A 23,500-nucleotide genomic window follows, 5' to 3' on the forward strand; every position below is an offset into this window, starting at 1 on the left:
CATGCCACACAAGACAGACTGGGTTGATCCAGGATTGTGGCCAATTACGTTGAAATGCAAGACTTTACAGAGAACGCCAAGGGCACAAGGGCCCCATGCAGAATTGCCCTATCAAAATTTCAATAGTACTATGGAACAATCTCACCTGAAGGCCAAGGACAGGCTTCTATAATGGGGACAAACTCAGGCAGTGGCAAAGATGGACCATCCGCTTGGCATTTCTGGCTGCTCGTTGTTGAAGATGTTTCAGCCTTGGATTGAGCACTCGCATGCGGATCCAGCCAGCATTGAGCACAGGGATGCCCTTGGAGCTTTCTCCTTTCATTAGCTGTTTGATTCTCCCCCACCCAACAATGAATAATGAAGTACCCGGCGTGGGGGGACCCAGGAGGAGGGGAGGGAGGAGAACAAAGGAGAAGCCGGCGGGGATACTTTATAACTTTGTCAGCGTCATATATGTGGCGACTATTCACATTCACAGAGGGAGTTAGATGTGGCCCTTGTGGCTAAGGGGATCAGAGGGTATGGAGAGAAGGCAGGTACGAGATACTGAGTTGGATGATCACCCATGATCATATTGAATGGCGGTGCAGGCTCGAAGGGCCGAATGGCCTACTCCTGCACCTAATTTCTATGTTTCTATGTTTTCAATACCTTGGGCATGCAAACAAAGAATTTCACCGTGCCTTGTCACATGTGGCAATAAAGTACTCCATTCCATTCACAACCAGATGTGCTAGCACTGCAGTCTGATCAATTGTTTCAGTTCTATTTAGCACACGTGTAGTCCTGTGCTGCAGCTTCACAAGGCTGGCACTTCATCATTTTTAAGTACATCCAATCCTGCTCCCATGTACCCTGCTGCACATTGAACAAGGGCTAATCCCCCATTTAATGGCAAAGATACAATGAGAAAATCACTGATTGCAGTGGTGTAACTTTTTACGCTATTTATAGGCCAGGGTACTAGGACTGTATTTATGGTTGAGGGTATCAGGGTACTGTTTCCGCGCTCTTCAATTTTCAAAGTAACGCGTGGTTTTCTAGCTCCCGATAGAAATTGCATTACAGCCAATTCAGCCCGCATATTACAAATAAAGTTCCCCAATTCAATCACTTGTCCAATTCAAATTATGGAAACTCACTTTATAGTAGAACTGCCAATAGAATGTCTTATGTATTCATGTAGGCAAGTTTTATAGTATATGGAAGGAAACGAGAGCACTCGAGGGGGGGGGGGGGGGGGGGGGGGGGGGGGGGGGGAGAGATGTGCAAAAGCCACACGGAGAGTGGTCTGGATTGAAGCCCGGCCAATGGAGCTGAGGCAGCAGCTCTGCTAGCTACACCATAGTAGTAAAACAATGCGAAACGCATCAAAATTCATACAAAATATATCACACCTTCATTTTATGTCCAGTTTGCTTTTGGAAGTCTAGGAGAGGAAGAATTACAAATGCACTTGAGCCCACATACCTTTAAGTGATCTATTCTATAGACACAAAGATTGAAACAGTTACAAATTTATAATCTGTATGACTTTTCCCCTCGAACAATAAAAAGCGCCAACTATAATTCTAATAATTTGAATTGCAAAGGGGTGAGGGCATTTTATAGACATCATTGCTGGTAGCAATGCAGCTACCAGAAACTGTAATTACACAGCATTTAACTTAGGATGGTTTATTTCATTTTATTTGCAGTCAGCAAGATCCCAAAGGAGCTCTTGACCGACAGTCATGCCAGGAGGTCAGACGGTTTGCATCCTGTTTTGCAATACACAAGGACAGGGTGATCAAAAGGTACGAGTGCAAAGAATAGAGCACTTACCTGTCATTTCCGATACAATGTGAATTTAAAAACTGTTATTGGGGCAGAAATCTTTGTCCAGGTGTCCAGTGCACACCTTGGTGAATGTTTTAGTTGATTCCAGAAGTCTCTCACTGGTGTCTATTTTAATTTCTTGCCCCACTGTCATTCCTTTTACTGTAATTGGTGACTGTGTTATCAGCCAGTTGCCTTATGGGCCTGTCCCACTTAGGCAATTGTTTGGGCGACCACAGGCGACGGCTTCAAAATTTTCAGCATGTTTAAAATGTTTCAGCGACAGTGGCGACAAATTTTGCTGTCGTAGGTTGTTGTCAGGTATCGTAGGTGAATTCCATTAAAACTAGTCCCTGGCAGTTGCCGAAAGAGTCACCTAAGTGGGACAGGCCCATCACGCTTCATGATTCTCTCCCTTAACTCTTCTGCCTCCATCCACCTTTCAAGACCCTCCTGAAACTCCATCTGTAAAATTAGGCTGCATTAAAAACAGTACTTCTGTAATATACACATCAAGCTGCAGCAGCTCCCCTCCCCCAACCCCAACCCCCCCAGCATGTTCTGGGAGAGCAATCTTTGGATGAGCGCATAAAAGGGATTTACCTTAAAGAAATCTTCAAGCTGTTTACTATTATACAAGGCTGGAACATTAGCTGAGAACTGCAAAAGATCTTCAGCGCACTGTCTTCTCTCTTCAATCACAGACTTGTCAAAACGACCTACAATAGAATAAGCAGTAATTAAAACAGGAAAACAAATTCTCATTTACTTCAACCTTAATTATACCCATTAGTGATTTGGTCAGAAAATAGTACGTTGCTCAATGCAGAAAGATTTAATCAAAAAGTACTCCCAAAATGGAGCAAATTGGCAATAATCCAGTTACTAACTTCATAACAGGCTATTTCATTGCAGAATTAGACTGTTTTAGCTCATTGAAACAAAGAATGTTATCCATGAGAGACTCTTTGGTCCAGAAAGGGAAAAACAATGGTTCACATGACTACATAGCGCATCAATAAATACCAATTCATCTGTTGTAGCTAAAGGTTGTGTGCAGGAAGAAACAGCAAATGCTGGTTTAAACCGAAGATAGACACAGCACAGAATGCTGGAGTAAATCAGCAGAACAGAACAGTATCTCTGGAGAGAAGGAATTGGTGACCTTTCGGGCGGAGACGGTCTGAAGAAGCGTCTTGACCCGAAACATCATCCATTCCTTCTCTCCAGAGATGCTGCCTGCCCCACTGAGTTACTCCAGCTAAAAGTTGTGAACAGATCACAGGAACGTAATTATTGTCTATTACATAAATACTTAAACTAAAAAATCTTCATACAACTTCCAAATCAAAATGGGTCATGTTATTTTATTCAGTTTGATTACCATTATTCAATTGGGACATGTTGCCCAGGTACTCCATGTCAGGAACGTTGGAGAAATGCCTCTTTGCAATTATATGGTGGGAGACTTCAGTGTGACCAGTAAATGGAAATGTATTTCTGCAAAGCCAGGTCTCCCTTGGGAATTCCCAGTCAACGTTTTAAGGACTAGGATATTGTCCGGGCTGAACCTTAACACATTCAATTGACCATCGTGATTACAAACTGATTAGAGACAGTCTCTACTGGACTAAATGTTCAAAAAAGTACTGCAATTGTCCACTTTGAAAATCATTTTAGAATATTTAAGAAACATTGGCAAGCTAGTTTGATAGAAAATATTTGTATAATGTTTAATAAATATTTAATAATAATAAACCAATACCAATATTGGACTCATTTGCTACATTGAATAACTTTAAACACAAAATGAAATAAACCAGTCTAAGTAAGGTACAGATTATTTTATTGCTGTGTAATCTCCAAATCAGATGGCCACAAATTTCTGGTCTGCCGAAAGAGCAAAACTCCAATACTAGGAACAGCTCCATCCAAGACCGCAAGAAATTGCAGCAAATTGTAAGCGCAGCCCAGACCACCACACAAACCAACCTCCCTTCTATTGACTCCATTGAAACCTCACGATGCGTCGGCAAGGCCAGCAGCATATTCAAGGACAAGTCGCACCCTGGCCACTCCTTCTCTCCTCTCCCATAAGGTAAACGACATGGAAGTGCGAAAATGTACACCACCAGATTCGCGGACAGTTTCTTCCCAACTGTTATCAGGTATCTGAATCATCCTACCACTACCAGGGAGCAGTGAACTACTATCTACCTATTTGACGACCCTTGAACTATCCTTGATCAGACTTTGCTGGCTTTACCGAGCACTAAACATTATTCCCTTATCATGTATCTATGCACTGTAAATGGCTCCATTGTAATCATGTGTGTTCTTTCTGCTGACAGGCTAACACGCAACAAACGCTTTCACTGTATTTTGGTACACGTGACAATAAAATAAACTAAACTAAAAAAAACTAGACACACTGACACACGCACACGCACACACACACACACACACAAAGAGACACACACAAAGAGACACACACAAAGAGACACACACAGAGATTGAATCGTTGCAAAAGTCTAGTGCAACCACAACCTGACTACCGTGCCCAGTTCTGGCACCATCTTTTGGAAAAGATATCAAGACTTTAGAGAAAGCAAAGAAATTTAGTAGAATGATGCCAGAGTTGAGGGTCGTTAGTTATGTGGATATATGGGGGAATCTAGGGATATACTCCTTGGAAGAGAGAAGATTGCAAGGAGAATTCGTGGGGGCATTTCAAATCCAAATGGGCGTAGACAGATAATGTGAAATCTCCATTGGCAGAAGGGGTCAAAACTAGGGACCAACATAGACTTAAAGCAATTTCCAATATAAATAAAAAATGTCCTTGATAGTATTGGTTAAGTCTTATTTTTTTCTATCTTTGATTATAGGGTCCACTGTGTATTGCCAGAGTTGATAGACGAGGCAGATTCTGAAAGGAAAGAACTTGGGAAGCGATAAAAGGGAGGGAATAAAATAATATGTCCTCGAGACACTTGGATTAATATATCCTCCTCCTGTGCTGCAACCATTCTATGGTTCTGTGGGTGGCTAGGAAAGAAGAGGAGGAAAATCAGGGAAGGAAGTCAATGGTCTGGCTATGGCAAGGTCTGAAGTCCAGGATGAAAGACAGAAAGCCTAGAAATGCTATAAAGATTTACATTTTAATTAAAATCAAAACTAATTCTAACTAATCAAAACTAATGAAACTTTACACAGAATTAACAGATTAATTTGAGATTACTTGAACAACAATTCAGTGATAACCTAATGGATAACCCATGGTGACATAGAATAGCAAATCCTTATTCATTATTATCTCATTGACCCTGGTTAAATTAAACATTGAAAATCAATCCAATGGCATTGATTTTTGTACTTTCAACATAAGTAGGCAATACAAGGAAGCTAGCGCAGTGAGCAACTGAGAAGCTAAAAATCACCTTGAGCAAGACTGCTTGCTGGACTCAAATATGCATTATGCTTTATACATGCCAAATCTGCAGCAAAAACAGACCAGATAGCAAGGAAGCAGGAGACAAAAACATCAGTGGAGGCAAAAGGACCCGGGCAGTCGTTTCAGGCGAGGCAGAGGTTTACTTGCATCTCCTCCAATCTCATCTACTCTATCTACTATTCCAGGTATGGACTCCTGTATATCGGTGAGACCAAGCGCAGGCTTGGCGATCGTGTCATTGAACACCTGCGTTCATTCCACCTAAGCCTACCTGATCACCCAGTCCCTTCCCATCAACCCCAAGACTCGAAGCCATCCGTACACATGAATCAGCTATTCACCAATTTAGTGTACCAAATTCAGTGCTCATGATGGTCTCCTCTACATTGGAGAAGCAAACAATTCGCAGGGATGACCACAGGTTTACAGTCACTGCAATTCACCACTCTTTCTTTCCTCACCCCCACTCTCAACTTCTGTCTTTGGCCTCTTGCACTGTTCGAACCAAGCAGCATGTAAACTGGAGGAACGAAGCGCGGCACAATTGCACAGCGGTAGAGTTGCTACCTTACAGCACCAGACACCCGGAATCAATCCTGAGTGCCAGTGCTGTCTGTACGGAGTTTGTACGTTCTCCCTGTGACCGGGTGTTCCAGTTTCCTCCCTCATTCCGAAGACATGCAGGTTTGTAGGTTAATTGGCTTCTGTAAATTGTCCCTAGTATCCAGGATAGAACTAGTGTCCAGGTGATAATTGGTTGGCATGGACCCAGTGGGCCAAAGGGCCTATTTCCATGCTGTATCTTTAAATCTAAAACTACATTGCAGCTCATCTTCCATGTTGGCAGCAAACTCAGGACTAACATATCCTCAGGACTAAATAATGAAATCAACAATTTCAGATTACCAACCTTTCCCATTTGTGTCTCATACAAGGTGTATTAATTCAGCTTTTCACTCTTCACTCAATTCAGCTATTACCTGATCAGTTGGGCATTTCTGACTTTTGTTCATTTTAGTTTCTCTGCAACTGCTCTGTTCCACATCTCAGTAACCACCCTACTAATAATATCAACACTAGTTATATATGGTTAGTTTAATTGGGTATAAAGTATCTCAAGACCTTAATTGCCCTCATTCATCTGCCTCCCTTTACATCGATAGATCACTCCATGTCTTGGGTAGCACTAAACACATCCTATCTGGGCAACCTTAGAATCCACCAGTGAACCAATTCAGTAATGCCCCAAGATTTCTACACACCAGGTGCCATAGTGCAAACACCTCCGGGTGCCAATATGTCTAATCTGTATTTCCAATTTCCTTTCTTTTCTTAAAAAGGTAAGGAAAGATAATTTACATGTCATCTCATAGATTAGCCACAAAATGTTTTGAAATCAATAACATATTTTTAAAGTATGGTCATTGTAAGATGTAGGGAAACTAATAAGTCATTGATCAGAGATTTTATTTCCTAATGCAGATTTTTCATCCAATGAATTACTAGAATGTTGCCTGGGTTTCAGCAACTAAGTTACAGAGAAAGGTTGAACAAGTTAGGGCTTTATTCTTTGGAGCGCAGAAGGTTAAGGGGGGACTTGATAGAGGTTTTTAAAATGATGAGAGGGATAGACAGAGTTGACGTGGAAAAGCTTTTCCCACTGAGAGTAGGGAAGATTCAAACAAGGGGACATGACATGAGAATTAAGGGACTGAAGTTTAGGGGTAACATGAGGGGGAACTTCTTTACTGTGGTAGCTGTGTGGAATGAGTTTCCAGTGAAGGTGGTGGAGGCAGGTTCGTTTTTATCATTTAAAAGTAAATTGGATAGTTATATGGATGGGAAGGGAATGGAGGGTTATGGTCTGAGCGCAGGTATATGGGACTAGGGGAGATTATGTGTTCGGCACGGACTAGAAGGGTCGAGATGGCCTGTTTCCGTGCTGTAATTGTTATATGGTTATATGAATTGCCTAGATCTACACAATGACATAAACCCTATTTATAATATCAACACTAATTCTATTTATATATAATTAGTTTTATTGGAGTATAAAATATCTCAATGCATTAATATCTGTAAGAATCTTGGCACTTTTTAGGTAGACACAAAATGCTGGAGTAACTCAGCGGGACAGGCAGCATCTCTGGAGAGAAGGAATGGGTGAAGTTTCAGGTCGAGACACTTCTTCAGACTGTCACTTTTTCTGATATTACAATAATCATAGGTTGACCAGAATTCAATGATGTATTTTCTATGTTTCTGTCAGTTGTGCAATAATATTAATGTTACAAGAGGAGTGAATACAAACATTTTCACTGGCACTACGAGACAAAGTAGTAGCTCGCTGCCCAATTAGAATAGTCCAATAAATATCCTGCAGGGCATTGAAGAAAATGATTACAAATGGGTTGGTTACTTGATGGATTTAGTAGATTCTAGATCCTCAACCTACACATACATATCATCAGGATTTCAAAACGGAACTGCCTTTTAGAAAGAACATGGCCAATCTCATGACAAGGGGAAAAGGCGACAAGGCACGCTTTCATTATGAAGTTCTAGATAGATAGTACAGATTTGAGACATGCAAGAATGTGTACTTAAAAAGGAGAACAGATTTGTTCTATTAAATTTAGGAGCATAGAAATTGACAATGATGACAATATACATGGAAATAGTCAAATTCAATTTCTGCCAACATAGATATGGAATTAGAATCTCGTCTGGGACAAACTGCCTTTTGAGATGTTACAAATACAAAGAAATTCTGCACAAAATTAGTCGGTTGTTTTAGAAGCTTTTGACAAGATCCTCTGCAAGAGAACAAAGATGAATTTGCATAATATCTACATTATTGCAAGGGCATTTCCTTTTACACCAATGTTACAGTTTTAGCAGAGATACTGTTGGAATAGATAGACGATCTGGTCTGGCATCAGAAAGGAGAGGAGCCACACTTTAAACAATGAGGTTTCATATTTGTACAGAGATACTTTGGAAGGTCATTATCCTTGCAGTATGAATACACTATAATATTACCAGCATGAATTTGAGCACCAGGCACAAGATAAAAAGATGACAGGAACATGAGCAAAAGTCACATACAGTAAGGATGAATCTGAAGGATATACTTTAAAATAAAGCAAGAGCAAAAAAGTAAGCAAGAAATTTCTATATAGCAATTTCCTCCTAACCCAGGGTTCCAAAATGCTTCACTTTCCTTTCTGCAAATTACATTGCACATAACATCAAAATCAAAAAAGCACTAGATGAAAATTGGAAATAAAAATTTTAAATGCGGGAAGCATTCAACAAGTCATGTACCACACACAAGGAGAGAAATAAAGTCAATGATTTGGATAAGGACCCATCAGAATTGGAAACATGAGAAAATAAGCATTGTTAAAAAGTTGTCAAGGAACCAAGAACTTCAAATACCAGGTTAAACTGAGATAAGAAAACAAAAACAAATTAAAATCCCAGTCACATCTGTGGAGGGAAAAGAATCTGAAATTGAAAATACTAAACTGAAGTCAAGAGGACTGTAATGTGCCTGCATAGAAGATAAAATGTTGTTCCTCAAGTACATACTGCTGAAATTGAGCAAAATGTAGGAGGCCAAATGCAAGAGATCAGAGTGGAAGTGGAATGAAGAATTAAAGTGACAGGCAACTATAAGAACGTTGCCAGCCTTAGATTTAACAGAGGTGTTCTGGAAATCAGTCACGTTTCTGCACTGCATCTTGTTTCCCCATTGTAGGCACACTACATTGTGTTTATGTAACACAAAACATTGGAATCGAAAGAAAACAGCTGCTTCACATGGAAGAATTTTTTAGGTCCTTTGATGATGGGAAGGGAGGTGGAAAAGGGCTGGAGTTGCAATTGCAGCACATGGATAGGAAAACCTGTGAGAACGTGAGATGAAAGAATGGACCAGGTAGACAAAATTCTAAAAAGGGAGGAGTGTAGATTTCTCACACCACGGACGCTGCTCAGCATGCCAATTACCTTAAGCACATTCAATTTTTGCAATCTTGTTAAATTTGGTAATCTTGGTAATATTCAAAGGGGGGCCACGGTGGCGTGACTATTGAGTTGCTGCCTTACAGCGCTTGCAGCACCGGAGACCCGGGTTCGATCCGGACTACGGGTGCTGTCTGTACGGCGTTTGTATGTTCTCCCCGTGGGTTTTTCCCGAGATCTTCGGTTTCGTCCCACACTCCAAAGACGTGCAGGTATGTAGGTAAATTGGCTTGGTGTATGTGTAAATTGTCCCTAGTGTGCGTAGGATAGTGTTAATGTGCAGGGATCGCTGGGCGGTGCCAACTCGGTGGGCCGAAGGGCCTATTTCCGTGCTGTATCTCTAAACTAAACTAAATGACTGCAGTAGGGGTATATGTTTTAGATAATGCATAATTTGAGAATAGGTTTTAATCAAAACCCACAGACAATTATTTGCTTGTAAGGCTCAGCCTCCGAGATGATTTATTTGATTAAAACCTATTCTCAAATTATGCATTATCTAAAACATATACCCCTACTGATTTATTTGAGCCCTGGATAGTGCACTTAATTTGATGCAGAGTAGTGCCTGTGATGGCTCGCATTAGAATAAGAGTCTTTATCACATCTGTGGTTATGGAAAATGGACAGTCAAGTTTGTGTGCATTGGATATTTTGAAGGGTTCTTTTGTGACCAACAACAAAACCAGCAGAGGTATAATGCTGAGGCTCTTTTAGGCGCTGGTCAGGTCACATTTGGAGTACTATGAGCAAATTTGGGCCCAATACCTGAGGAAGGATGTGTTGGCTCTGGAGAGGGTCCAGAGGAGGTTTACAAGAATGATTCCAGGAATGAGTGGGTTACCATTGAGCATTTGACAGCTCTGGGCCTCTACTCACTGGAGTTTAGAAAGTTGAGGGGGGATCTCATTGAAACTTACAGAATTACGGAAGGTATAGAGTGGATGTGGAAAGAATGTTTCCACTAGTGGGAGAGTCTAAGACCAGAGGTCATAACCACAGAATTAAAGGGCACTCTTTTAGAAAGGAGGTGAGGTGGGACTTCTTTAGTCAGAGGTAGTTCATCTGTGGAACTCATTGCCTGAGGGCTGTGGAGACCAAGTCAGTGGATATTTTTAAGGCAGAGATAGACAGATTCTTGATTAGAAAGGGTGTCAAGGGTTATGGGGAGAAGGCAAGGAGATGGGATTCTGTGGCATGGATCAGCTATGATTGAATGGCAGAGTGGACTCGATGGGCCGAATGGCCTAATTCTACTCCTGCAACCTGTGAAAATCTTCAAACTCCAATTACTTTGTTTGTTCATTTTATATTTTGGGTATAAGGTCAAAGAGCTATATCAGAGTGCCACAGTGGTGCAGCTGGTAGAGCTGCTGCATCACAGTGCCAGAGACCCAGATTCAATCCCAACCTTTGGTACTATCTGTGTGGTGTTTGCATGTTCTCCCTGGGACTACGTGGGTTTCCTCCAGGTACGCCGGCTTCCTCCCACATCCCAAAGACCTTTGTAAATTGCCCCTGGTGTACAGAGAGTGGATAAGAAAGTTGGATAAGATAGAATTAGTGTGAACAGGTGATCAATGGCTGGCATGGACTCGATGTTGCGAAGGGCCTGTTCCCATGCTGTATCTCTAAACTAAACTAGAATTTTTGTTTTAAATGCTCTCAAGAGAAAGAAAAACATGATTGGAGATCCTATTGCTACTGGAGCTCCATCCAATCTATTGTTGTCCCTAGAAACTGTCTCTGCCACATCCTGAAAATATGAAGTCAGACATTCCCATTCAAACCATCTCCAGATAATTTATATTTAATTTTTTTTATTCCTGTAAACCGCCGCACCCCTCCCCCCCCCCACCCCCCCCCCCCCCCCCCCCCCCACCCCCCCAGAACAAATTGACAAATCAATTTTGCTGTCACCGATCTTCATTGTTACATCTTCAACTATACATCAGAAAAGTGTGATATTTTGTAGCAAAATATTTTATATATTTAGTGTGTCTGTTCCATAACTTTCAGTAAACTTTCAGTAAATTTTACTATTGAGTAAACTATTTAACTATTTATTGAAGACAAATAATTACTATTAAAGAACTATTTAACTATTTATTGAAGATAAGCCAGAAAATGAACAAATACATTTAATTACAAAGGAACGGATTTTTCATGTGAAATTGAAGAATTTAAGGTAAAATTCACTTCCATATTTTGGGGGACGTCAAATGAGAAACATAAACCTAAGCTGGAGAAAAGGGAACACCAAAGGATTTCACCACTTTTCCAATTTCCTCCAGATTTTAGGAAGATTTTCATCTCAGAAAACATGACAATAATAAATCAGTGTCAATAGAGAGAATGCCAAATAAATGGCGATTTGTGCGAAGCACTCACAATTCTTTTGCCTCCTTTAACTCTTGGTTTATGTTCATTCACCTTCTTACTCCTCATATCAAAGTGCACCACCTTGCGATGTTTGCTCATTCTAAACGCATTCTGCAAGTTTATTCATATCATGCATTTCATTGCAGTCTATCTCAGTATTAATTACATCCCAAACCAAGTAAATTTGAAACTGTAGGTCAAATTATAAATGTCATATATTCTAGAGCAAACAACAGCACAACATTTTGCAGCATTATTACTTCCCATGTATGGCCAGTCTATAAACCCTCTTAAAACGCCACTTTAAACCCTCAAGTCTCCTTTGTTTTGTGCGTGTGGTCTATCCACTCTACAAGTCGTCTCCTCATTTTAATTCCTCAGAATTCAGTTAACAGTGTATTAGCATCACACACATATGCCATGTTTATTCTGAAATCCCAAATTCTCCAATTCTATGTCAACACAGCAGAATTTATTCCCCCTTATAAATAGTGGCATCACTGCAATTTTTTCCAGGAAAGAAAAATGGAACTCTGACACTGCATTTTTTCAGTTTGAAATAAAAATGTAACTGCCTTACCAAAAACTTTTCCTTTAGCAAAAGGTGGAAATAATTCTGGATGCCTGTATAAAGTTTTATGAAGCTGCCAGAACTCTTTGTGAAGTTTCTTAAAATCATTGTAACGTTTCCAAACTACTATCTGAAACAAGGGGGGAAAGTAAAAAATTAGCAAACCAATATGATTATTTGCACATATTACAGAAGCTATATTGACAGAGAAAATAAATTGCTCTAGTATAAAGTTCTATAACTGCTCAAGCAGTTATGAGACTTATTGTACCATGGCATAAACTACTCTATATAGGCTTGCTAGTCAGAAATTCAATTCCTGATCTGTGACAGGTCAGTTTGTCATTAATGGGATTGTTTCCACAATGAATTTCAGAGGCCCCAACTTCAGGAACAAATCAGCTGGGTTATTGGATAAATATCAGCAAACCCCAGCTAACAGGTTTGCCCATGGTTGTCATAGAAACATAGAAACATAGAAAATAGGTGCAGGAGTACGCCATTTGGCCCTTCGAGCCTGCAACACCATTCAATATGATCATGGCTGATCATCCAACTCAGTATCCTGTACCTGCCTTCTCTCCATACCCCCTGATCCCTTTAGCCACAAGGGCCACATCTAACTCCCTCTTAAATATAGCCAATGAACTGGCCTCAACTACCTTCTGTGGCAGAGAATTCCAGAGATTCACCACTCTCTGTGTGAAAAATGTTTTCCTCATCTCGGTCCTAAATGATTTCCCCCTTATCCTAAAACTGTGACCCCTTGTTCTGGACTTCCCCAACATCGGGAACAATCTTCCTGCATCTAGCCTGTCCAACCCCTTAAGAATTTTGTAAGTTTCTATAAGATCCCCCCTCAATCTTCTAAATTCTAGCGAGTACAAACCGAGTCTATCCAGTATTTCTTCATATGAAAGTCCTGGCATCCCAGGAATCAGTCTGGTGAACCTTCTCTGTACTCCCTCTATGGCAAGAATGTCTTTCCTCAGATTAGGAGACCAAAATTGTACGCAATACTCCAGGTGTGCTCACCAAGACCCTGTACAACTGCAGTAGAACCTCCCTGCTCCTATACTCAAATCCTTTTGCTATGAATGCTATCATACCATTCACCTTCTTCACTGCCTGCTGCACCTGCATGCCTACTTTCAATGACTGGTGTACCATGACACCCAGGTCTCGTTGCATCTCCCCCTTTCCTAATCGGCCACCATTCAGATAATAGTCACCTTTCCTGTTTTTGCCACCAAAGTGGATAACCTCACATTTAACCACATTATACTGCATCTGCCATGCATTTGCCCACTCACCCAGCCTATCCAAGTCACCTTGCAACCTCCTAGCATCCTCCACACAGCTAACACTGCCCCCCAGCTCCGTGTCATCCACAAACTTGGAGATGTTGCATTCAATTCCCTCGCCCAAATTATTAATATATATCGTAAATAGCTGGGGTCCCAGCACTGAGCCTTGCGGTACCCCACTAGTCACTGCCTGCCATTCTGAAAAGGACCTGTTTACTCCTACTCTTTGCTTCCTGCCTGCCAGCCAGTTCTCTATCCACATCAATACTGAACCTCCAATACCGTGTGCTTTAAGTTTGTATACTAATCTCTTATGTGGGACCTTGTCGAAAGCCTTGTCATGTGAAAACAGAAAGAAATAGAAAGAAATCTGGCTAGGATGTCCTCCAGGGCAATAATTAATTGACTAGGCTCATCGTGAAATTCCCCCCCCCCCCCCCCCCCCCCCCCTTCCCCTTCCATAAATCATGAGTGATGTGCATCATAGTGCAATGATCTTAAAACAATCTATTCTGTTACATTAGAATCAAAGTTAAACGATTATACGGCGGCATAGCAGTAGACCCTCTGCCTCACAGCAACAAAGACCTGGGTTTGATTCTGACTAAGAATGCTGTCTGTGCAGAGTTTGTACGTTGTCCCTGTGACTGCATGGGTTTTCTCCAGGTGCTCCGTTTTCCTCCCACATTCCAAAGACGTACACGTTTGTAGGTTAATTGGCTTCTGTAAATTGCCCCGTTGTGCTAGATGCAAAAGTGGGATAACATACAACTAGTGTACAGATGATTGATGGTCGGTGTGGGTTCAAAGTGCCGAAGGGTCCGTTTCCATGCTGCATTTCTAAACACGTTTTAAAATTAAGAACAAGATAATCACTGAAAACGTTGACATTGCTGTTACAAGTTTCAGTGGAAATTTTCCAAATTCCATTGTTTCCACCCCACAATATTTGCATAATTTGCTTAAGTTTTATCTCGTTAATGCACATCTATACATTTATAATGTTGTTGTCATTAACTCAAAAACACTAACTGCTGCCTCAACGAAATGGGCCAGATTTTTCTTGTCACTCTTTGCGACTCAAGGTTTTGACTTCATATAATCTGAAATTAGAGAAACCCAATCGCAACTCGGTGCACCTCACATCGTGCACTGAATGTCAATGTACTGTACTTTCCATCACCTGCTGCTGGCTGCTCACAAAGCTGCTGGCTGCTCACAAAGCTGCTTAATCCTTCTGTCAGGCAAGTCTGTTTCATGACTTCCACTTGTGCAGTTTGCCATGGGGAAGGTCAGAAGCACCCTGCAGCTCCACTGCTGGCCTTGGCACAGAGTCTCAGGGCAGAGCCCAAACCTATCGAGCCTGCGTCACTGCTTTCATCTCTCAACTTCATCAAAGCCATGCCAGATACAAAATAAATAACCAGGAGAGTAGTTTGACTTGCCAACCTGGAAATGTTGAGTGCAGGCAAGTTACCATTAAATATTTAAACATTTAATCTCTCAGTTAAATGTCTCAATATATGTTCAAATGCTTTTAATTGGAGTCTATTTTAACTTTTTCCTTTGTATACATCTCTGTTTATCGGAGAACTGTCAGCGTCAGACTCCAACAGAGGATTAGACTTGATTATATCAAGCAGCTGAAGTTTAATGCAGCACACTCTGGTCCATTCTCTCAAGCAAAATGTATCCCAGGGAATTTGAAATCTTTTAGGTAAATACACAAGAAACCATAAACAGGAATGTTTGAAAAGGGGGGGAAAAAAACAATAGGACTTAACCGCACTATTAGCCCATTGGACACATTTGCTTCTTACATGAAATACTTCAGATTTGTCTCCATGAGGTGCAAATCACAAGTACTCCTCCTGCTTTTTCCCTTCAAGATCTTTGGCTTTTTACTTGGAATCAAAATGTCCATCCCAATGCAATTCGCCCCTCTAATCCTCCTTCATCCAACACAAAAGAAATCACAAATAAATCAAGATCTGAACTTGATCAGAAAATTTTAAATTCAATAATTTTTGCACAATTTAAAAACTTAGGTCTATATACAAAAGATTCCAAGGCATGATGTTCGCTCTAACACTGTATTAGATCCCTAATATTACACTTGTCTTTTTGAATTATTCTTTATTCCACCCCCACCCAGGATGATGAACGCAGGTGATCTCACTCATCCGCCCCCACTCCCTACCTACCAGTGGCCACTTGCAAAGGTACTTCCATTAATTTCCCACAAATAGCACAGCCAAGATCTGCATTCACATTTTAATATTTTGCAATACATTAATAATTTTAATATTGACTGTTGCATAATATCTATTCCAAAACGTATTTTGCCAGCACTCATTTCAAACAAGTGAAATAAAGTAACCTAAAAACTGGGGGGAAAAAGTGCTTATTAATTTGTAGAAATTTTGTGCGTCCCAAATGAATGGGTTTGCGTGTTGCATCTCAGTAGTATGTCTCAAATTTAAAAAAAGGTTTTAGACAGCTCTTCCGATAATTAACATCCACTGATTTCTACAATTTACGATATTTACAGAGGACACAAGTCCTGAAGAATCTGATTTGTTAGAAACAGAACCCAAGCTGTTGGAATATTGAGATGAACCCAGATGAAATTACCTGCCTAGGAACAGGATAAATTGGTATTCGGACCAGGAATGTGATCAGAATAACCAGCGCCTTTTGTCTTTTGAAGCCTAGAGTAAAACTCATATTATAATGTAGATGCTTCTTATAACCACATTCTAAGTCATGAAGGTGTTAGCTGAGTTCAGAACTATCACAAGCAAAGGAAACCATATTCTGGAAGAATACATTTATTCACATTGATCAGGATTTGAAAACAAAAGTCAATTGAAGGCCAGTGGTAAGATACTTATAAATTGATTAGGAGATCTCAATTTACATATTAGAAGCTTCATTCAACTTGTAAGTGAATTTAGAAATAGCTTAAAATTTAAGGACCTGCTAATTTTTTATTCTTTAAAAAGTCCTATTCTTTAAAACATTTTAATTACTAAATATTTTCTGACAAAATAAACTTTTTTCAGCAAGAGTATGACAGATATTCAATATATCCAGCATGATATCATGAAAGGTGTACAAAGGGCACAGGACAGCATTTAATTCACAGAGAAATAATCATTTGAATATATTTCACAACTATTATACCGAAGTAGGCAGACAAGAATGAAATAGAGATAGTATTGTTGAAAAATTAATGTTACATAAAGAATTACAAATGCTGAAATACATATTTTGGATAGTTTGGCAATGCTATGCACTCAGAGAATGTTACACATGTGTGGCAAAATGTGACATACTGCTGAGAATCAACAAGCAAATGCGTTTTTCATAAAAAGCCATCAAAAATATTAGTTTCAAACAAACGACTCTCAAGAAGAGGAAACAAGTTATTGCGTCAAATTTGGGGACGGTTTGTGAAATATGTCATCAAGGAAAATTATCTTCCTCATATATAGCACAAAGCTGCTACTCTATTTTCAGCTGCATATCCAAATCAAATTTCCTCACCTCTGTTTAAGTTTTGTATGATTCACTCCATCATAAACAATATTAAATCCTCATTCTACGAAGGCAATTGCAGCAGTTCAAGGAGGCACACTACTTGACCTGCTCAAAAACAACTAAGAATAGGCGATAATTGGTGGCCTTCCCAAAAATGACCAGATACCAAGAAAAAAAATCTGTTTTTTGGTGACGAATGCGCCAATGATTTAGTAAAATACATCAATTATGAAAAATAACTCAATAAAGCAACGTTTGATAGTTTGTTACCTCTTGGACCTCCTCAGGAGTTCTCCTTGAAACGACCTATATTTTTAAATATATATATATAATTAATATGAAAAGCCAATGCTCATTGACATAAATTGCAAACTGGATATGTTCCAAATATATTCATCATACAACATAGTTTATTTCAGAGCACCTCCTCTGGGTCAACTTCTATGCTCAGATGGATGAAACTATTCATAGCCTTGTTTTTTGAAATGGAATATTGCATATTTGATGAAATAATGTAACTTATGGAAATGACGTGGAATTACCAACACAAAACAAATATTCAGCTTCAAGCACATACACTAATTTTATTTTTTAAGTTCATTTAAATATTCAGATCTTTGCATTTACAACTTCATTGCAGTTGTTAAAAAAATACTTTGTGATACCAGGAACTGCAGATGTTAGTTTACAAAAAAAGTGCTGGAGTAAATCAGCAGTCAGGCAGCATCTTGACTGAGATCACAGATAGACAACGTTTCAGGTCTAAAGAAAGATCCCAACCCGAGAAGTCACCTATGAATGTCCTTCAGAGATGCTGGCTGACCCGCTGAGTTACTCAAGCACTTCTGTGTGTGTGTTCTTTTAAATAAATACTTGACTTTTATCAGCAACTTCTCAAATGATGTTATTGCCAAACAGGAACAGCCTCTGTAATCGGGCTTCTGAACGGCTCTTCCATAAGGTAGGGTTCAGTCCGATTCTCCTCTTCCTCGTTGCAGAAATTGGACTTTATCTCTGGAACTGTTACACTACAATGCTGAGAACTATATTCTGCACCTTGTATCTTTCCCTTCGCCGTACCTATTGTGCTTTAATTTGGCTTTATTGTATTTATGTATAATGTTATTTGATTTGATTGGATGGCATGCAAAACAAAGCTTTTGTACATCAGTACATCTGACAATAATAAACCCAAGATAGACACAAAAACCTGGAGTAACTCAGCGGGACAGGCAGTATCTCTGGAGAGAAGGAATGGGTGACGTTTCGGGTCGAGACTCTCCCCGAAGAAGAGGAAGAATAAGAAGGGTCTTATAAACCAGCATCTGCAGTTCCTTCCTACACAATAATAAACCCAAAGTGCCAGTGCAATCAACGCAAGCAATGGATGTGTTGTCACTGATCCTTTCCCAAGAGGTTGCTCTGCGTTCGTGGTGCAATTGTCCCGGGGTCGTTCTCTATTGGAACCCAGGCAGACACTCCTCAACGCGACCACGCTGGGCTGCCTCTGAGGGCGGCTCTTTAATGATCGATCCTCTCTGCACAAAAGCTCCGCAACGAAAGCATCAACAACACCTCCCTCTCCCCGTCGCGATGCAATGGGTGCATGAACAGAAGGGGGTCACTCACCCGCGCCGTCACTTTGTACACGGTGTAGCCTTGCCTGTGCCTCTTGGGGTCAGTGACGGTATAGAAGCGAGCCAAGTCCCCCTTTTGTCCCTGTGACAACATGATCAGCCCAACCCCTCACCCACTCCCAATACCCCAGGGCACACTTTCCCATATCACATCATTTCCGAGCCGGCGAGCTCCCTGCCTCCTTGCCTCCCTGCCTCCTCCTCTTCCTGTGCAAAGATCCTGTGCGTCCACTGTGTGGCCTCCCCCTCCTCTTCCAGTTATTATCACATTTTGCACATCAGGGGCTGTGCTTTTATTTGCATGGAGGTCGTTTTCAAAAATTAGAGTTCGCGATCTAAATCTACCATTGCGTGTGATGGAAAGAAGTTTCGACCTGGGTTCTTGGGTGCATCTTCAAAAGGAGTGGCTCAACTGATCTCTACGCGGAGCTTTCTGCAGGCAATGTTTTCAGTACAAATGTTTCCTCGAGAGAGATAGCACAGCGGAAAGCAAAGGTTATAGAGGAGCGGAAAGCGACGAAATTTTAAAAAAAAGTGCGTAACAGCAGTTAATACTGGAAATAGTAACTTGTGCGTGAGGTTCCACACGGGTGGGGTTGGGGCTTTTGCACCAAAGTGCAACTCTTTCGAAATGGGATTGAGATGGGATAGAATTATTCCATACCCCACTTTCACGTTGATGCTCCCAATAGTGGATAGCATTCAAATTGATATGTGGATATGCTAAATGATGGTATATTATACGACAATTATTCTCTATTTTTTTATATTCTTACCAAAGATTCCATGAATCTCGAAGCAGTAATAATTGTCAAACTAGGACCTGGCTCACCACAAAGCATCCATTGTAAATTATGGTTTTGTGTTTAGTTCTAAAGTGCCACCGGTAATTTATGAAAATCATTAGGAAAAAAAACAGTGGCTTGCACAGATACTTTAGGTCAAATTCGAATAGTAACCCAGAATATCACAATATGACGTAACTCAGAGCCATAATTTCATGAAATGGATGTCCATCAGTACGTCAATAATACAAAACACATTCATTATTTTCTGAGGCAGTTTTCCTTGTGCTTTGTAAAAATGTCAACAATACTGGGATCAAAGGCCAGCTATTCCCCAGCTTTTTTTCCATGAATTGGTGATGTTATTACTGGATGCAGTTCACATGTGACTTAATATAGTAAATATTGACACGTCTGTGAAGTTGGTGCCATGGGGAAATCATAGCTCACCACCCATCTTTTCTAACCATTCCACTGTCAGATTATTTGTCCAAAGTACAACACTGAATAGACAGAAATATCTCCAGTTAAACATTGGAAGATCCATATCATTGTCTTAAGTTTATGTCACAATCTTAATTTCCTTGGTATTGACTATAGCATTTTTATAGAAACTGAAGTAGACGTTTCACGCTTTCACCCAATATGCTCCAATATGTGCTTTGGATTGATTATTTCTCCTGTCGATAAAATCAAAATACTTCTGTAAAATTCCATAACCCTACCACCAGTAATTTGCTTTTCAAGTCCTTATTGAAGCATTAACACTGCTAGATTTGACCCATCTAAATGAAACCATTCTAATGCCCATCTCCTGGTGCTCAACATGGATTTTTCCACCCTCCCCCCCCCCCCCTTTTTTTTTTAGTCTTGTGCTTATTGACCTAATTAGAACACAGCAAAATAGGCGCAAGTAGGCTACCAGGTCCCTCAAGCCTGTCCCACCATTCAATATGATCCTGACTGATCTATGCTGGTTTCATCTATGTGCTAGTTCCCTAAAAACCCTCAATTCCTCAATCTTTCAAATATGTATCTGTCTCCACCTTAAATGATGGGGTCTCCGCCACCTTGAAGGACAGTAAATTCCAGAGGTCCCTACCCTTAGAGACATTTCAATGTACCTGACCTGGCTCTTATTTTGTTGCTAATGAGGTTAGATAATGAGGTAACATTATTTCAAAACCTCCCTCCTGCTATCAAATCCCTTTTTAGCCTCAACATTCTATATCGATAATGTTCTCCAGTTCAATAATACTCTGAAGTATCTGAACATTGATCATTACAACTGTTTGTGGTTCTTCTGCTGATATGAGGTAGACACCTTTAACAGTTCTTTCGATTCCAAGTTAGTTCCCGAAAATAAGGATCCTATTGAGTTTGTTTAGGTAATTCCCATTAAGGGATTCTAACTATCAGCAACAAAAAAATGTCCTGATTTGACTGAAGTTATAATATCCAAAATTGTGTGATTGCTGTGCATTTGTTTTATCTCCTGAATTTGACGACTGGAATTATTTACATAATTATTGTTTTATGTATTTGCTTGTCTACCTTGGAGAAACAGTAGAGCAAAACTACATTATTCACTCAAATGATTCCCAAATAGATTATTTCCAGTTAGGATTGGGAGAGGTGTGGATAAGGTACAACCAGTTATCACCAGAAGACGTTGTATTTTTTAATGATATTGCAGAGTTAATAATCTAAGATCAATAATTTATAATCATTGCCAGAAGATTGAAGGAACAATGGTAGAAATTCACACAGATAATTCCATTGAAGAAATAGCTGGAAATTTGCATTGGGCATTTTATATTGGATTTCCCATATCATTTCCTGGAATTTAGCTTTCAGCATATACTTGCTGGGTATATACTCACGGAATCATAGGGTCATAGGACAGAAACAAGCCTTTCAGATGCCAATCAAGCACCAATTTACCCGAACGCACTATGGGAACTGCACTCACCCCCCTGCAGAACCTATACACCAGGAGGTGCAGATCCAGAACCAGCAAGATAGTATGGGACCTTCTACCACCCCAGCAAAGGACTGTTCCAGCTGCTACAGTCAGGCAAGCGCCTCCACTGTCACGCTGTGAAAACAGAGAGGATGCGACGGAGTTTTTTCCCACGGGCCATCGGGACTGTAAACTCTTATCTCACCAGGGACTAATTTACTATTGTGTTGTGCATTTTTTAAACTTTTTTTCTAAAATGTAAATACTGTTTCTATTCTGTTCTGTTGTTCTGTTGTTTTTGCACAATCCGCAGGCATTGCCACTTTCATTTCACTGCACATCTTGTATATGTATGTGACAAATAAAGTTGACTTGACTTAATCCTAAAACCATCTCATTTTATTCTCCCCACATTCCTATCATCTACCCCCCTCCTCCCATCACTTCCAGATTCCACCTATAAACTAGAAGCAATAACATCTGTACATCTTTGGAATGTGTGAAGGAACTGGAGTCTCCAGAGGAAATCCACAAAATCACAGGGAGAACATACAAACTCTGCACAGGCAGCACTAATGCTCAGGTTTGAAGTCAGGTTGCTGGTGCCTTAAGGCAGCAACTCTATTATTGCTGCCATTATGCTTTATTCGCCATGCATGTTAATACTGTGTTACTCCAGTGACCTTTATTGTTCATCAAGTGTTACTTCACCAGGCCTTTGTTATGCATTAAACATCATTTCAAATTGAGATCATTTCAAATTCAAATCAGGTGTGGACTTAAAACACATGGGTTAAGATCAACAATGTTATTGGTAATGTTAATGAGATTGGGTAGACATTTCAAACGAACACCTTTTATATGATGTTAGTTAATATACACTGGATTACCCATCAATCAGAAGAAGGGTCTCGACCAGAAACGCCACCTATTCATTCTCTCCATAGATGCCTCACCCGCTGAGTTCCTCCAGCATTGTCTACCCATTTGTTCGTGTGTTTTAAGGAGAGTTGTTGTATTTTGTCATAAATCCACCCACAGCCGATATAACTCAACATCAAGGCTGTATCTTTAAAAAAAAAAGACAAATTGGTGTTTTACTGTGACTGAGCACACGGATTAACAAAAGCTAGTCTGTTCAATGATTGCCTTAGTTCTAGGTTATGATTCCTTTGTGGGGCCCGTTTCCCCCTGGGTATTAATTACGTTAATTCCACCCTCACAAATGGTGTATTTTCAACAGATTTAACGTTTCTTTAAGGAAGGGATTATCATCAAATAGGCTTGTGTGATTGCTACCGACGGGAACAGCTTTGGACAGTGCGACAACACTAAAAGTAGCAATGATGTGCATCTGTATGTAAGTTAATATAACTTACATTTATTTATTTTGGGGGGAGGGTTGCGATTTGGATGCCTAAATTAATTGCAGGATTTTGGCCGCTGTCTTTAATGTCGTGGATTTTTGCAAAATGTTTAGGCAGCATCTATCCAGAGATTTAGTTACTCCAGCATTTGGTGTCTATCTTCATTAATGAATAAGTAGTTTGTTGATGCATTGACTACAATTCCCAGAACGCCCGGGCCGCGGCCCAAAGATCATAGCTGCGGCCTAGTGGATCCGGGCCGGGAAACGAGAGCGCCTGGGCCTGGGCCTGGACTCACTCGGCAAGAAAGGACTTACTCACTTACCCTCAGGCCTCCAGTTTCCCCAGCTCACTGCTCAGTCAAGGAGCAGGTCTCCACCACTGATAACATGTTCTTTAAATCGAGCACGATAACCTTTCGCTGGCGACTCCGTAAGTTGCAGTTTAATCGTGATCTTTAATGTGCATTATTCCCTCAATAATGTTCCTTCACCAAACGGCTCAGTTCTGCATGAAACATTTATAAACAGTAAAACGCTTTTCCTCGTAAACATCAATGGCAGAACGAGGGAGTACGAGCAGAAATATTTTATAAAAGGTCTTATGTAGAATTATGTTCTTGATGTGAGAGAATGTCGCTA

The 23,500-nt window shown here is 40.3% G+C and overlaps 2 protein-coding genes across 9 annotated transcripts in view; one reads left to right on the plus strand and one right to left on the minus strand.

The window, feature by feature from the left end:
• Window positions 1–18,970, minus strand: part of rps6kc1 (ribosomal protein S6 kinase polypeptide 1) — a 148,441-nt gene extending 129,471 nt beyond the window's left edge. For 5 of the 8 annotated variants that reach the window (XR_008723922.1, XM_055639759.1, XM_055639757.1 and 2 more), the window contains exons 1-4: window positions 18,737–18,970; window positions 17,378–17,413; window positions 12,267–12,387; window positions 2,425–2,540 (exon numbers count right to left, since the gene is read on the minus strand). Coding sequence is in view for 5 of the 8 variants with exons in the window: in XM_055639759.1 (XP_055495734.1) it covers window positions 2,425–2,540; window positions 12,267–12,387; window positions 17,378–17,413; window positions 18,737–18,838 (375 nt within the window). In the remaining 3 variants the exon portion in view is untranslated. The remainder of the gene's footprint in view (window positions 1–2,424; window positions 2,541–12,266; window positions 12,388–17,377; window positions 17,414–18,736) is intronic. The other 3 variants (XM_055639756.1, XM_055639761.1, XM_055639760.1) reach the window with 3 other exon arrangements.
• Window positions 18,971–19,004: 34 nt separating this feature from the next.
• The window catches only part of angel2 (angel homolog 2 (Drosophila)), a 44,137-nt gene continuing 39,641 nt past the window's right edge, over window positions 19,005–23,500 (plus strand). Inside the window, 3 exon segments of the mRNA XM_055639762.1 lie at window positions 19,005–19,278; window positions 21,943–22,075; window positions 22,736–22,852. Of these exon segments, the coding sequence (XP_055495737.1) occupies window positions 22,836–22,852 (17 nt within the window). The 5' untranslated portion in view covers window positions 19,005–19,278; window positions 21,943–22,075; window positions 22,736–22,835.

The sequence above is a fragment of the Leucoraja erinacea genome, chromosome 8 (genome assembly GCF_028641065.1).
Source record: "Leucoraja erinacea ecotype New England chromosome 8, Leri_hhj_1, whole genome shotgun sequence".
Classification (NCBI taxonomy): Eukaryota; Metazoa; Chordata; class Chondrichthyes; order Rajiformes; family Rajidae; genus Leucoraja; species Leucoraja erinaceus.